General features: G+C 33.2%; 2 protein-coding genes and 1 long non-coding RNA gene across 3 annotated transcripts; 2 read left to right on the top strand and 1 right to left on the bottom strand.

Annotated features, from left to right (window-relative positions):
- Positions 1-489: 489 nt before the first annotated feature.
- LOC146931168 (uncharacterized) lies at positions 490-1872 on the top strand. The gene is made up of 3 exons (XR_015006616.1): positions 490-989; positions 1069-1213; positions 1296-1872. It is a non-coding gene; the product is annotated as an uncharacterized LOC146931168 (long non-coding RNA).
- Positions 1873-7479: 5607 nt separating this feature from the next.
- On the top strand, positions 7480-10232 carry LOC146931167 (3-oxo-5-alpha-steroid 4-dehydrogenase family protein). The gene is made up of 6 exons (XM_085702661.1): positions 7480-7662; positions 7837-8174; positions 8996-9230; positions 9637-9732; positions 9829-9900; positions 10003-10232. The coding sequence occupies exons 1-6, from the start codon at positions 7498-7500 to the stop codon at positions 10105-10107; spliced, it is 1011 nt and encodes a 336-aa protein (XP_085558787.1). The 5' UTR covers positions 7480-7497; the 3' UTR covers positions 10108-10232.
- Positions 10233-11486: 1254 nt separating this feature from the next.
- On the bottom strand, positions 11487-14452 carry LOC146931166 (NADP-dependent D-sorbitol-6-phosphate dehydrogenase-like). Its single transcript, XM_085702662.1, has 6 exons — positions 14300-14452; positions 14122-14216; positions 13738-13855; positions 12867-12999; positions 12025-12244; positions 11487-11912 (listed from the first exon to the last, which is right to left on the bottom strand). Exons 1-6 carry the CDS (start codon positions 14430-14432, stop codon positions 11682-11684), a joined length of 930 nt encoding a protein of 309 aa, XP_085558788.1. The 5' UTR covers positions 14433-14452; the 3' UTR covers positions 11487-11681.
- Positions 14453-15171: the final 719 nt, after the last annotated feature.

The raw sequence follows: 15171 nt of genomic DNA, 5'->3' as shown, positions 1-15171 counted from the left end.
ATAGTGAAAGTCCCATAAGTTTTCTTCTATAAAAATGAGCGTGTTATGTTTCTCATATTGCTATTATTTTATGTTCCATGGGTCAATTTCTATTAAATATTTTGCTTTTGAAAGGAAATAATTCCATTGAATTTTTTTGCCAATTTAATTCTATTTATTTTACTTTGCTTTATGTATTTTTTATAATTCCGGTTACACCTTTTAATTTTCCATAACAATTGATAAAAGGCTACCAATTTGGATTGGGTGGGGATAAAGGTTTGTTCTGATTCTCGTTTATGTGATTCTTTCTGATCTACGAACTTACTTGTAATGTTGACATAATAACAAGTTGCAATATAAAATATGTATATCACCAACAACAAAATAGAGTTTTGTAAGAAAAAAAACCGACAAAAATAATGTTTCAAGGTTGACAATCTTACCACTAACATAAATCATGGGTGTAGATTTCCCATGCATGTTTAGTATCTTTATATCTAATCCAAAGGTACCATTGCAAACAACCCTTACATAACCCTAACCCTAAAAATTTCCCCCCAAAACTATTGCAATTACCAATATTGTTTCAGGCTAATTAAATGGGGACTGGCATGCTTCCACTACCAAAAAAAATAATTAAATGGCATGCTTTGTCCCCCACGTTTAACTTCCAGAAGAGCAAAACAAAATATCCAAATTTGAATTTCAAATTTTCCAACTACAGCTTATTTAACTCCTTAAATGCATGGTCCAGCTTTTTCTATTCCATCTATGCTAATGTGCGTGTTTCCAATGTAGTGAGTACCAATGAGCTCTGTCATGCACCTAGGTACACGCCTTCCATGCTAATTATGCCTATATAAGGATGTTATTTTCCACGCACCTATGTGTCTATATACATGCTCTAATTCCCACATCAGCATGCATTACTTTGGCTTTTCTTCTTATCAGTTGTGCCATGCCTAACAGAGATATCCAAACACTGCTATCATACCATTGCCTGTCTGGTAAAACTATAAAGTTCGATTAGTCTGTTTTTCTATTTGTATTGGCATAAGATTTCTGATTTGGTTGGTGATTTTGCAGTGCCATTGGATCCCAACCCCGTTGGAGATTTGATACGATGGTTAACAAGCTTTGCCGGAAATGTCGAACATATGTGGTTGAGTTCGACGTTGAGCATGTAAGAGAAGAGGTTGTCTTCATTTGAGATATCAAGAATGGTTGTTTGGTAAGGTGTTTACATGACTTTTTTAATCCATCCTTCACGTGGGTATATTTTCATATGATAACTAGCTGTTTTATTTTACCAGGAATTTGCTTACAATGGATTTTGTGAACTCGCAGTGGATATAAGGACTACTGCTTTGAGGTTGATGGATGACTGTGGGAAGGTAAGATTGCAGTCTCAGTTTTGGTAGATGTCCATATGACCATTTTAAAGTTGGCGGTGGTTTTAAACGATTGGTTTTTGCAAGAAGGCTACGTGAGGTTCTCATGTTATGGTGGGTGAACTTGCTGTTGGGAGTAACGAGATGCTGTATTTTTGAATTATTCGATATTAGTAGTCCTGGGTAGTGCTTTTGCATGGTCTGTGGGTTAGTGGTTGCTGTTTCAATGCTTGATCTTATTGATAAAGGATATGGTCGATTTATTGATAAAGTATTAACCAAAACCTTTTTTTTTTGAGCAAAGTATTAACCAAAACCTACTACGATTAAAATTGGTATTATATTTTCATGAAGAAAAAAAAAAACTGTCGTTTGGTTTATATATATGTCATGTCAATTATTTTCATTTTATAAACAGAAACATTTGACACAAATGGAGACAAATGTGCAATTTAATTGTTAAACTGCAACGTAACAACTAATATCATTAGTTGATTTTTTTTTTAGGGATACATAAATTTAATTTATATATATATATATATATATATATATATATATATATATATATATCATGTGATATATAAACCTGTTATTAAAATTCATCTTAGATTTTCATAAAAAAATATTGTCATATATGATTTATATTTGTCTCATGTTAATAATTTTCACTTTATCATATAAAAACCATCAAGATTATATTATGAATAATACAAGGAGTCTTCCTGTGATGTGCAACTATATCCAAACGATATGTATTCCTCTAAAAAATTGTGCAATGTATTTCTGATGATTATTATAGTATATAAGTGTATATACACATTGGTATTTCTAAAGTCACATAAATAGTGTAAACACCTTATCCCATGAAATTTCATTTGAGATATCAATATCAATCAATATATATTAACGAGGTGTAGTCTAATCATCAACGCCAGCGGTTTTCAATGCACCACCAACTGTTGGCGTGTTTAGTGTGAAGGTATTTAGTTGTATGCATTCAAGACTACAAAGCTCAATATACTAAGCTTTCTTAACCGTGGATGGGGTAATAAATTATCATGTTGAGAATTGTGGATTTTAAGAGCATTCACATTCATGCTACACCCTCCGGTCACTAATATAAGCAAAAATCCACTTTTTAGATACATTCAATTCTTTATTATATGTCACATACATCATTAATTGAATGTATCTAAAAAGTGGATTTTTGCTTATATTAGTGACCGGAGGGTGTACATGTATGTATGGATGGTACAAATTGACTCCACCGAATATATTACTTCTTTTGGTCCTTACTATAAGAAAATTTTCAAAAAAAAAATGGTCATATTTATAAGAAAATGTTACAACTTTTAAAGCGTAGTTATTATTTAAAAGACTTTTCTATCACTCATTTAATACTTTCATTTTAATATTAGTGGGTTTATGTAATGTTTCTCAATTTTTTTTGAGGGTATATTTGTAAAAATATTCAAAAAGTTTCATTAATTAATGATTGTATTCGTTTTGATGTTTTTTAGTTTTATTTTTTATAATAAGGACCGGAGGGAGTATTGACATCTCAAATGAAATTGCATGGGATAAGGAGTCACACTTCTCAATTCTTTAAATCACTCAATTACATTTTTCAAATATTAATATCACTTATCTAAAACTCTAAAATGGGTCCACTAAATTCTACAATATACTCAAACTTTATATTTTATATTGATATATAAAATGTGTAATTGAAACAAAGTGGAAATGTGTCACTATTTTACTTCTTTAATTTTTTACTTCCAAAAGCTTTGAAATAAATGAATGGAACCGTGTCCATTGTTGGTTACCGTAGTTAAAAATTGGAAATTAACACTTGGTGAATTATCCACAGGTGCCGTGCCTTTTATCTGACACAAAGGGTGACCTAAACTCAAAAGACAGCCGATAATGGTGCTCTAAATGAAGTTGTTGGAAGATTTTGCTCACCGATAAATATCGCAACTTAGTTAACACAACTTTAAAAGTGGTGTATCGAGAGGTTTTTAGAAATTGAATAATATTAGTTGAAATTAAGTTTTCCAATTTTATATGACCCGTGCGGCAGCACGGGTGAAAAGTCTAGTATACTGTAAGAGAACACATCACCCTTAACAAGAACATAAATTATAAATATTTGGTGAACTTTATTGAAATAGATTTTTTGTGATGGACTTGAGATACTTGCATACCTATCTTTATGACTTACAATGCTATTTGACATAATAAATAATGTCACTAATATTCTTGATAGGGTCATGCTAACTTGTGCATTTAGGACACATGTTAAAGATTCCATAAATAGTAAATATTTATTACAAAACATTAATTTTCAATCTATAGAAAAATAAATTGACATAATTTCTTTGACAAAATTTTTATTTATGAAATCTTTAACATGTGCCTTAAAAGCACAACTTAACATTTCCCTTCTTTATATTAGGATTTACGACCAATATTTATCTAGACTAAATTACACCGGAGATCCTTTAAGTTTGAGGTTTATAACAGATTAATCTTTTAAGTTATTTTCATCACACATAAGTCCTTTAAGTTTGAGATTTATAACATATTGGTCCTTTAAGTTATTTTGGTCACAAATAAGTCCTTTAAGTTTGTAAACGTTTTCGATTTAGTCCTTCTATTAACCAAATGATGACGTGGTGCAAACTTAAAGGACCACAATGACTTAAAGGATTAATTTGTTACAAACTTAAAACTTAAAGGACTTATGTGGGATCAAAATAACTTAAATGACCTATTCGTTACAAACCTCAGACTTAAAGGACCCATATACTATAATTTAACCTGATCAAGTTCACGTGTTTTTGGTTTTCGTCCCTGTATCTTTTTTTGTTACGAAACAAACCTTGTAAGTTCTAAACTTTTTGACTTTCGTCCCTGCCGTCACCATCTGTTACAAAAATGCACACGTGGCTAACAGAGGCTGACGTGGCAAACTGCGGCGTGGCAAAATTAGTTGATGTGTCCATCCATATGACCAATCACCAGTTTTAAGGGACGAAATCCAAAAACGAAAATTATCAGAGGGACTAAATTAAAAAAAAGGCGGTAATGAGAAAAATTCAAATTAAAAACCCATTTCTCTTCTATTCTTTCTCACTTCCAGCTTCTTCTTTATCTTCCTTCTTCTTCATCTTCCTCTTCCTCGTCATTGTAATCACACTACTAACATATTGAACTAAGGCACACGAGGATTTGGACTTGATGTGTTCCGGTGAAGTCACTAATATTCTCAAGGAGATGCTTATCTGTGGCTACAAGCCTAATGTTGAGCCTTTTCTCAAGGAGTTTTTTAGTATTAATTGGTGTGATGAGCACTGATTTAGGTATTGTTTTCTATTTTGGAGCAAAAGCTTGCAACAAATTTGAGCCCAACATATGTTTCTGAGCAACCACATTATTCAGAAGAGCAGCAGCCTTATTATAAATTTAAATTGTAGCAAATCAAATTTAAATTCTTATAATTTCAAAGCATGATTATTGATGATACATACGTTCATTTGCTCAGTATTCATAAGTGTTTTGGGGGTTGCTAACCTTAAAGTAAACTATTGAACAACATCATTAAATATTTACTTTGCAACTAAGAAAATATAGTGAAAATTGTAAAATGTTAGAAGAAATTGAACAAGGATAAGGAAGATGAAGAAGAAGCTGACAGTGAGGAAGAGAATGAAAGAGAAATGGGTTTTTAATTTGAATTTTTTTTTAATTCTGACTTTTTTTTAATTTAGTCTCTTTGATAATTTTCGTTTTTGAATTTGGTCCCTGATGACTAATTACATGGATGGACACATCAGCTAATTTTGTCACGTCACAGTTTGCCACGTCAACATGTGTTAGCCACGTGTGCGTTTTTGTAACAGATGTGATGGCATGGACGAAAGTCAAAAAATTTAAAACTTATAAGGTTTGTTTCGCAACAAAAAAAGATACGAGACAAAAACAAAAAACACGCGAATTTTCGGTAATGAATTAAATATATAAGCATATAAAAATTGATTAGACACATTTTGGTCTCTCTAAACAATGGAACTGCTAAACATACACTAAATTAGATTGGATCAATCAACTGTTTTATTGAACTGGGCAGTGGATAAGTCAGGGTTACTGTCAATCGTGGCATAATAAAGAGTGGTGATTTGCAGGCCCCCGTTATATGTTAATGTTAGAGTAAATTACACTTCCCTCCTCTCAAAGATGCTTGAATTACACTTCCCTCCCCTCTTATGTTAAAATATACACTCTCCTCCTTTGAAAAGTAAAATTTATACTACCTCCCTTATAAGATGCTTGAATTATAACCACTCCCTTAATAATTAAATATGCATTACACTTTAGTCTATTTTAACATAAATAAATATTTTTATAATATATATTGATTTTAAACCCGCATATAAGATAAATTAATTCATTTCTTTATAATTTAAATGTTAGTGATAATTAAATTTAAATATTTTTCTATTGATTTTATAATTTAGAGTATAAAATTAATGTTTAAATAACTATGCTTTATTGTCTTTAATAATTTTTCACGTATTTTAATTTTATTTTGGTTTGTTTCATATTTTATAATAGGGTTTAAAACTACATGTTAATGAAATTGTAAATAAAAAATAGCGAAAAATATGTATTTGATTTTTTATTATATTAAAATAGACCTGCAATACTATTTTTTTTTAACTGTGTTAGATTATTATTTTTTGGCTAGATTATTAGAAATTAAAAAATATTGAGGGAGTAAAGTGTAGATTTTAACATAGGAGGGGAGGGGAGTGTAATCTAAGCTTCTCTTAGGGGTGGAGAGTGAAAAGTTTTCTAATATGTTTTGAATAAAAGGGGTGGGGAATGTATATTTTAACATAAGAGGGGAGGCGAGTGTAATTCAAGTATCTTTGAGGGGAGGGGATTGTAATTTACTCTTAAATGTTGATGTGTTCTCACAATTTATTGTACAGTTAAAACTCTATAAATTAATAATGTCAGGACCAGAGAAATTTATTAATTTAGAGAGTTATTAATTTATCGATAAATTAATAATTATTAATTTAAAGAGTTTTTAAGTAATTTTTTTTTGAATCGGCAAATATTATTAAACGTCATCCCCGCAAGACGCAGGGTATGAACGAAACAAGATACAAATGGTGCCGTATATAGACGGTACACCATACCCACCTAAGAACACCCCTGAAAATAAACCCACCAAAACAAAACAACACCTAAAACAGACTCCAAAAGAACAAGCACTGTAAACACGGTATACACCACCGCCCATCGTCACTACTCACCCCCAAAGAACACCCTAAAAAAGAAACACGAATACCCCAACACCCAAGCTAAGCCACATTTCGAAAAGCAATTATACTGTACATACCAAACAAAAAGGCAAATTAGTCTATGCCTCTTAGAATTACGTTGCAGCGAACCTTGAGACTCAACGTAAATTAGTAACTACTGTGTTCATATCCATTGGAAATCAATAATGACTTTTGAAGTACAACAAATGTAAACAAGAGGAACAAATGTGTTCAATGTATTCTTAATATATTTTTTTCAGTTTCTATGAATTATTAATTTATGATTTTCTTGGGACCAAAAATTATAAAGGGATCTCCCGAAAAATTATTATCTTATTATTTTATCGAGTTTTTCAATTTTTTACATTGACCCAAGTCGGAACCGGACAAATTTATTATTTCAGAGAGTTTATTAAATTTATTATTAGTTTAGCTCTTTTGTCTTAATCACTTTTTCACAAAGTTATTACAACCACGTTGCCGTAGTTCCGAGCGTCGCCGTCAAGATAGGATTAATCCGTCGCAGTCCTGCAATTTCCGTGGCATGATCTGAAGCACGGGATTGATCCGACGGATGAGATTAATCAAACGGTGCAGCTTCAATGCTGTAGAGTGAACGAGAGACTTGTGAGAGAGAACCCGCATCCATCACACGTCTCTTTCTGATGAGAATGAAATCAGATTCTTAACCTCTTCATTCACTCTCCCAAGCACACTCCTCGTATCATATCCTCGCATATATAACTATGAAGAACTTGTCTTTTTTGTCCAACGATCAACATCAAATAATGAAGACCCTTCTTGTTTCATTGCTGAGGTTGTCTTGGATCGCTGCTACATTACCTATAATCATCGCTTCCATTCCCATTCCCAAACTCAACTTTCTTCGCCAAATCTTGTTGGGGTTTGCAAAGAGAGGAAAAACCAGACACCACTCATCTTCTTCTTCTCAAGTAACACCACTTTCTCATTCTTTCATTGCTTATTTATCAACCCTTTTCATTTTTATTCATTTCCATTTCGAAAATGTACAAATTTTTCATCTTTTTACTAATGGGTTTATAGCTGTACTAATTTTTTTGGTGGGCCGAATGAAAGTTTAAACATTTATGGTATTGTTTTTGCAGAAATTTACTGTTCCTCAGAGATTCTTCCTGCATTTCTATGTCGTGGCTTCAATATGGACAACGTTTCTGCTTGTTGCAACTTGGATATATGCTTATAGAATGGCGCCACTAGTTGCAGAGCCATTGTCTTATTCTACTTTAACTAGTTTTTTGACCGGAGGTTTAACTATTAGACATGGCTCTGATAAACTCCGGGAGGGATATGTTGCTTGGCAAGCTGTTTTTCTGCTTTTGCTTATGGAAGCTCAAGTTCTAAGACGGCTTTTTGAAACTATACATGTGTTTAATTATAGCCCTTCTGCTCGCATGCATATCATTGGTTATATCACTGGATTGTTGTGAGTTTTTTTTCTTAATCCATTGTCAATCTACATGGTTTGCAGATGAATTTTTCAGATATGTGTAAGACTAAGATGCCTATTTAATGCCAACAATGCAATTTTTGTTATAATTTTGCAGTGAGATCTCTTGCTCACTTCCTATTAATCCCTTCAGATGACTTCTTTGTTGCGAGTTGCTGGGTTGATTAGTCTGAAATTATATCAAGTTTCTAGTCTGTAAATTTTGTTTATATAATTTCTGAGATGAATGAGTTGCTACAATTAAATGTCTATCCTATTTAGTATATGTCTGCGTAACTTGTGGCATTGATTAAAACTTAATGTTGCTTCTCTATTTACGAGTCTGGCCTCAGCATAGTGCATTCCTGGTCTCAATTTCTATAAGGATAAGCACACTGAGTTGCTTGAAACAACCATGTTTTAAATGCCGGAGATCTCTGCATTTTTTGGCGTAAGAGTACATGCATATCTGATGATACTTGTTCTGTAATAGACTTTGTTCAATACAAATCTGATGATACTTGTTCTGTAATAGACTTTGTTCAATACAATCAGTTACTTTCCTGAATTTATCATGTCCAATTTCCTGAAAAGATCTTTCTCAGTTGTGAACTGAATGTCATATGCATGTTAGTAGTCCAAGATAGATTGGATTTGAAGTGCTACTTGGATGTGAAATCTGAAAATGTTCTTAGATGAAGATTTTACTTCAAATACTGACTGCAACATTTCCTCCACTTGCACTTCTTAGTTATCACTGTTTCCTCTATCAAATACTAAAATGGAGATGATTGATTTTGTTTCTTTTTTGAAGCTAGTTTCTACATAGGAGCACCATTATCACTGTGTGGTGATTGTGCATTGGAGGTTTTTGACTTCTCATTAAATCTAGTGACTGAGTTCATTGTCAAAGGCAAGAATCAGATGCCAGTACCGGAGATAGAATTCTCGCTACTTTTAAATCCCCTCACCAGGCTCGGGTGGAAACATTGGATTGGTGTGGCTATTTTCTCGTGGGGATGGATTCATCAATATCGGTGCCATAAGATTCTTGTATGAATCATTTGCTTGATTGAGATATAAATCTTTGTTTTGCAAAACATGAATATCAAATACTTTGATCATGTCCTCATTACTTCTAGCCGCTGGCTCTTTTCACCATCATGGTTTCTACTTGCTATCTATTTTCATTTAAATGAGATTATAGTACTTACTAATGGTAACAAGTCACAGTAAAGTTATTTTGATCTCAGAAAATAAAATATTCTTGGTGATTTTTGCTTACCTTTCTTGAGAACTTTATTATGGACTTGGTAAAATTATGTATATGCAATGATTCTTCAAATTAAAGTATTGAATTTTAAAGCAAATATATCACAGTAGCGCGTAGGATTATGTTACCCTAACATTCTTGAAATGTATTGTCATGATGCTGTCTGAATTGGATAATTTTTGCCAGGGTTCTCTACGTGAGTCAAGACTAGCAGATGAATATGTAATTCCTCGCGGTGATTGGTTTGAAATCGTCTCCTCTCCACACTATCTCTCTGAAATTGTAACCCTCTTTCTCTTTGCCTCTATAACTTACACTTTTCTATTGCTTATACTGCAACGATTCATCTAGCTAAGCCTATATTTGATACTGTTGAAGGTTATATACGCCAGTTTTGTGGTTGCTACTGGTGGATCAAATCTAACAATCTGGCTACTTTTTGCTTTTGTGGTAATATTTCTTCACCAGGTTTAGCATGGTTTTCATGTTTTGAACAAATTATTACTATCTGATTCGACTTGCTTTTCACACATTTCTTTTTGTTCGGAACAGGTGACCAATCTGGCATTTGCAGCCGTGGAAACACATAGTTGGTATCATCGTAAATTTGAAGATTATCCAAGCAGTCGTTTTGCTATTATTCCATTTATTCTCTGAGATTGTGAGGCAAAGTGTAATTATCTCAAAATATTGTAGTAAAAAATTTGATCTCTTAAGATGTACATTAGTTGATTTTTTTTTTTTTTCATCAGAAAAAAATATGAGCACGAGTCCATTAGTTACATTCAAGTTGTTTCAACTTTCAATGTTAATTTGAGTTTTTGAATGGTTATACCTATTAGGTACTCACTCATGCTCCATAAAAAAAAATTGCTTGAACACTTTTTGGTGCAAAGCACCTAACATTCAAAAACAAGTCTTAACTACATGACATAGTATTAAATGGCTATGGATATATTGTAAATTCCAGAAAATTTATGGCATGGCATAGTTTTTGAAATATCTCAGGTTTCTTTTTTTCCCCTATATTCGACAGTCGATGCCAACTTTGACTTTATTATCCATTGATTTTCTGTATAAGAAAAGAACTTGTACTCTTACCATTCTAGATAGAAGTATAATTTTTTTGACTTAATAATTGGAACAACTAGAGAGAAACAAAACCAGTGAAGTAAATCCCCAATCAGACCTTGGAGAAATTAACTTGAGACCAAGAGATGCGAGGTAGGAGTGAATGTGATTAAAGAATAAACCGACATTATTGAATGGAAAATGCTGTTTTCTACGAAAGGATTATTCACAAGTTATTATCAACTTATTTCAATAAGATCTTTAAGACTGTTTATAAAAAATAGCTAACAAGTTACACGAAATTAACTTGACCTTAAATCATCTTTGATTATAAAAACAGTTTATTTATACATAGAAGGCAGCTAAATTATTTCAGTGAAAACAGTTTAAGTGTGGGTTTGGATAAACTGTTAAGTGTGGGTATTGGTTTGACATATGTTTTCCTTTTACCTTTTAATCGAAATCTGCAACTCTTGCAACACCTTTTTAAATACAAAAAGAGTTTAAGTGTTAAGCATACCATTCAATACCTTTTTCACTGAAATTAGTTATGACGAAGTGTTGCAGATATCGACTTCATTTTTGCATAACAAGGCTCGTGAAGATCAAAACTCCAGAAACCAGTTAGTACCCATTCAGTTGATCTTCCCATTCAGCTGATCTTCCATTGTTTTTATTAATCTTTTTACGGCAAGAGATGAACTAAAAAAGGTTAGCAAAATTTATTGTATTTTTCACCAAGGCAGGACCTGAAGTTTCACAGTTTTTATTCTAATCTAGACTGAAAATATTAAGTTTTAATTAAGAAAATCTACAAAAGCTTATACTTTCCTTTTCAATATTTCGAAAACTTATCAACCAAACGCTCACATGGATGACCAAATGGACCAGGATGGGAGTAAACAAATGGATAAGCAAATTAAGCAACAAAATATTCGGGATTCTCCCTCATTTGGTCCACAAGATTTGATAACAGCGGGTAGATAATTTTACTATCGTTACCAAGCAGAGTTCATAAAATCTACTCAAATGAGCTACAATGGATGGTCCAAAAGTTTAGCATATGCCAAATCAAAATACAAGTCTCAAAGTCGAAAGGTCATGATGTTTTCTAGCATATTTGGATGACCATGATACATGTTTAGAAAGGAAGGGCATTCTCATGCATAAAGATCTATGCCCCAAAACTTGGCCGGTTGATTAGTTCGATATTTCCTGTCCATACCGTTGATGAGCTCCATGTCCTCTTTAGACAACTCAAAATCAAATACCTGGAAGTTCTCTTTCAATCTCTCCAGTTTTGATGTTTTAGGAATGACAACAGTGTTCCTTTGAATCCCCCAACGAAGAGAAATCTGGGCTGCAGTCTTTTTGTATTTTTCAGCTAGACCCTGAAATCAAAGTCGCAACACTAGTCACATTTACTGATTTTGGATAGATAATGGTTATAAGATAAGATAATAGGCTACTAATATGTGTTGGAACTTGTTAATGACAACTCACTTTGAGAGTTTGCTCATCCAAACATGACTCTGTACCAAACCATTCTTTGTTTGCTGCAGCACCTCCAAGTGGAGTGTGGGCTGTTACACAAATTCCATGCTTCTGACAAAATTTGACTAGAGACTCACGCTGGAAGTATGGATGAGTTTCAATCTGATTTACAGCAGGCTTTATCTTGGAATATGCTAAGCAATCTCTAGTCAGAAAGATGTCATAGTTGCTGCAAATAGTTTTTGTCCGATTGTGATTTCATTAAATAGAATCAAAGATTTCTGAAGTCAATAACATGAATATTAGACCATACAAATTATACTTAAGACGGGTTATCCAACACATTCCCCTTTTCAATAGATTAGACAAACAGCCCATCAACAGCAACTAAGCATTATTATTCCATTAGGGTAGGCGGTAAACTGGCAATAGCTAAATGTAATATGAAACATGTGACAAGGATCCAGCACACAAAATGTCTTGAATATGTCTGTAAATGTCAATACAATTCACTTCTTAATTACTGAGAAAGACCGTTCGTAATATCATGATGAATATTGCAAAATACTTGGTTAAGTCTTATAAGTTGCAAGTAATCATCCCAAAATAACATAAACGTGCATGCAGGAATTGTAGGGCACATTTTAAGGCGCGTCTGAATAATTACTAGAGAGATAATTTCAGTCCTCATGAACCTATCAAGTTTGGTCATTAGTTGTTTTCATCTTTGTTCATTTGACTATTTCCTTATTATTAGGTAAAATTCATCACATAAACTATAGTCGTAAAAAGGATTTCCAGAGCAACTTCTAGAAGTCACAGTGAAGATTGCTTGCAGCACAAAATTAGACCTGATTCCTATGCTGCGAACCAAGCCCGATGAAACAAGGCCTTCCATCGCATGCCAGGTAGTTTCCAGGGATATGGTTGTATCTATGTCCAGCACCCCATCTTCACCCAAAGCACTATCAGTAGTACCAACCCCTGCATGTGTGAGAAATGTGGCAAAATTATATTATAGAACACGAGTGTTTTAGATCACATGTTAAATTCACAGTTATCTATAGAGGCCAATAATGGTGACTGTCACTATTCTCTAGCTATAGAAAAAGAGATGTTCAGATGGGGGACGGGCAATCGCTGGGGGATTTAAGGTGCAAATAATAGCAGCTATTGGCCACGACAGGGGAGGGACCCTACAAACACCCTTGTAAAGAGATGTTTCAGATGGGGGTACTTCGGGGATTTTAGACTTAACCTTCTTTTGTTTCCTTGTTAACTACTTCTATGTTTTGCTCAAGAGCCATGCCATTTTATTATTAGATGTCAATAGTTCACGAATCATGAATAATTTTCCAATGTTTTAGCATTTATATATATAAAAAAAATGTTAAAAGATGTCATGTCACGTCATTCCACTCTCCACTACCCCATTATAACATTTTTTTTGGCTGCCTCTTCATGCCTATTGATAACTATGGTTAAACCTTAAAATATCCCAAACCAAAATTTTGATAGGCGCAGTTTCACCAAGTAAATAGAATGTATAGAAATATTTTATTAAAAAGCATAAAGCAGATTTGACTAAAAGTAGATATATTTTAACTATATATATGACTCCAATTAGTATATCAATACTTTGAGAAAGCCAACAACAAGAGTTTCTACATATCATCAAAACTAAAAAGTCAAGGGAATCACTAGAAACCAAACATAACATACCAGTGTGCCTAGTGGCTACAGGAAAGTGAACAAGATATAAATCCAGATAATCTAACTGAAGCTTCTTAAGACTATCTTTGCAAGCCTCGACAACGTGTCCATGATCAGAATTCCAAAGCTGAAATCAGATTCAATTGCCAGATACCATTAAGCCATAATAACTAAGTAGAAATTGTTAATCTATTTGGGATAAAATCAATTATGGATGAATTTGACTGCTTGAAACACCTGTCTATCTCAACTTTCTAAAATAGCTATCGACGATATTTGTTTTCCCTGTTGCTGTTTCTTTCTTTATAATTACAATACAATTAAGATTTAATTTGTATACATCGACGGTGTAAATGTAAACCTATTTCACATATGTATATAATCAAATTGTACCTTGGTGGTAATGAAAAGATCCTCTCTTTTCACAAGTCCAGTGTCAAAAGCTTCTTTAAGCGCTTCTCCAACTTCTGCTTCGTTTTTGTAGTCAGCTACAACACAATCAAAATTCAAAACAATGAGCTAAAAAACTAGATTGAAATCCAAATTTGAAGGAGTAAAAAAAAAAAAATACCAGCACAATCAAAATGACGATAACCGATTTTGATGGAATTGATGATTAGGTCTTTGATGGCTTGTCCTTCCATGCGCCAAACTCCAAGTCCAATGATTGGCATCTTGAATCCGCTGTTCAGTGTGATTGCCATTTTTTCTTTCTTTCCTTCTTACCTCTGCAACTCCGACACTGACAATGCTATATATAGCAGACGGGCCTTCAAAATTGGGCCACTATGTCTGGAATAGCCCAAGCCCAACAAAGCTGCTTCCCAGGACATGATAATTGTAAGAAAATTGATCTTCTCCCAACAAAAAATCTCCCTCCCATACAAACCGACCAAAATACACATACGTGATTTAACTCACATTCGGTAAGCTGAAGTATAACCTACCTGAGTTAACTCACAGTGAGGTTATAACCTACTTGAGTTAACTCACTCACGCTAGGTTATATCCTACGTGAGTTAACTCACGCGAGATGTATCATTGCAGCTAACATGACTTAAGTCGCGTTGGTTTAACACCTGCGTAACATAAATCACATGGAAATATTTTTGGAAGTTCAGTTGGGAGTGAACAAAACTTGATGGGAGAAGAGCAATTTTCTAATTGTACAATGCGTCTTGCTAACGAGTTGGACACTGCGTCTTGCTAACAAATGCTCATAATTTTTTTTTTTTTTGTGGTGGCCGGGGTTTGAACTCCGGACCTTACATATTTTATGCATTGTCCATACCAACTGAGCTAAGCTCACGAGGACGCTCATAAAATCATTCATTAAAAAAGTTAAATATTTCAATTTTGAATATATTAATTACACAAATTTTCTTCGAAAGTTACCATTTAAAGTTTTTAAAAAGTGTTACTTTTCTTATATAATTAGAACCG

Source organism: Medicago sativa, chromosome 4 (genome assembly GCF_051527215.1).
Source record: "Medicago sativa cultivar Bolivia chromosome 4, Bolivia_mono, whole genome shotgun sequence".
NCBI lineage: Eukaryota > Viridiplantae > Streptophyta > Magnoliopsida > Fabales > Fabaceae > Medicago > Medicago sativa.
This window is presented reverse-complemented; position numbering and strand designations above follow the sequence as displayed.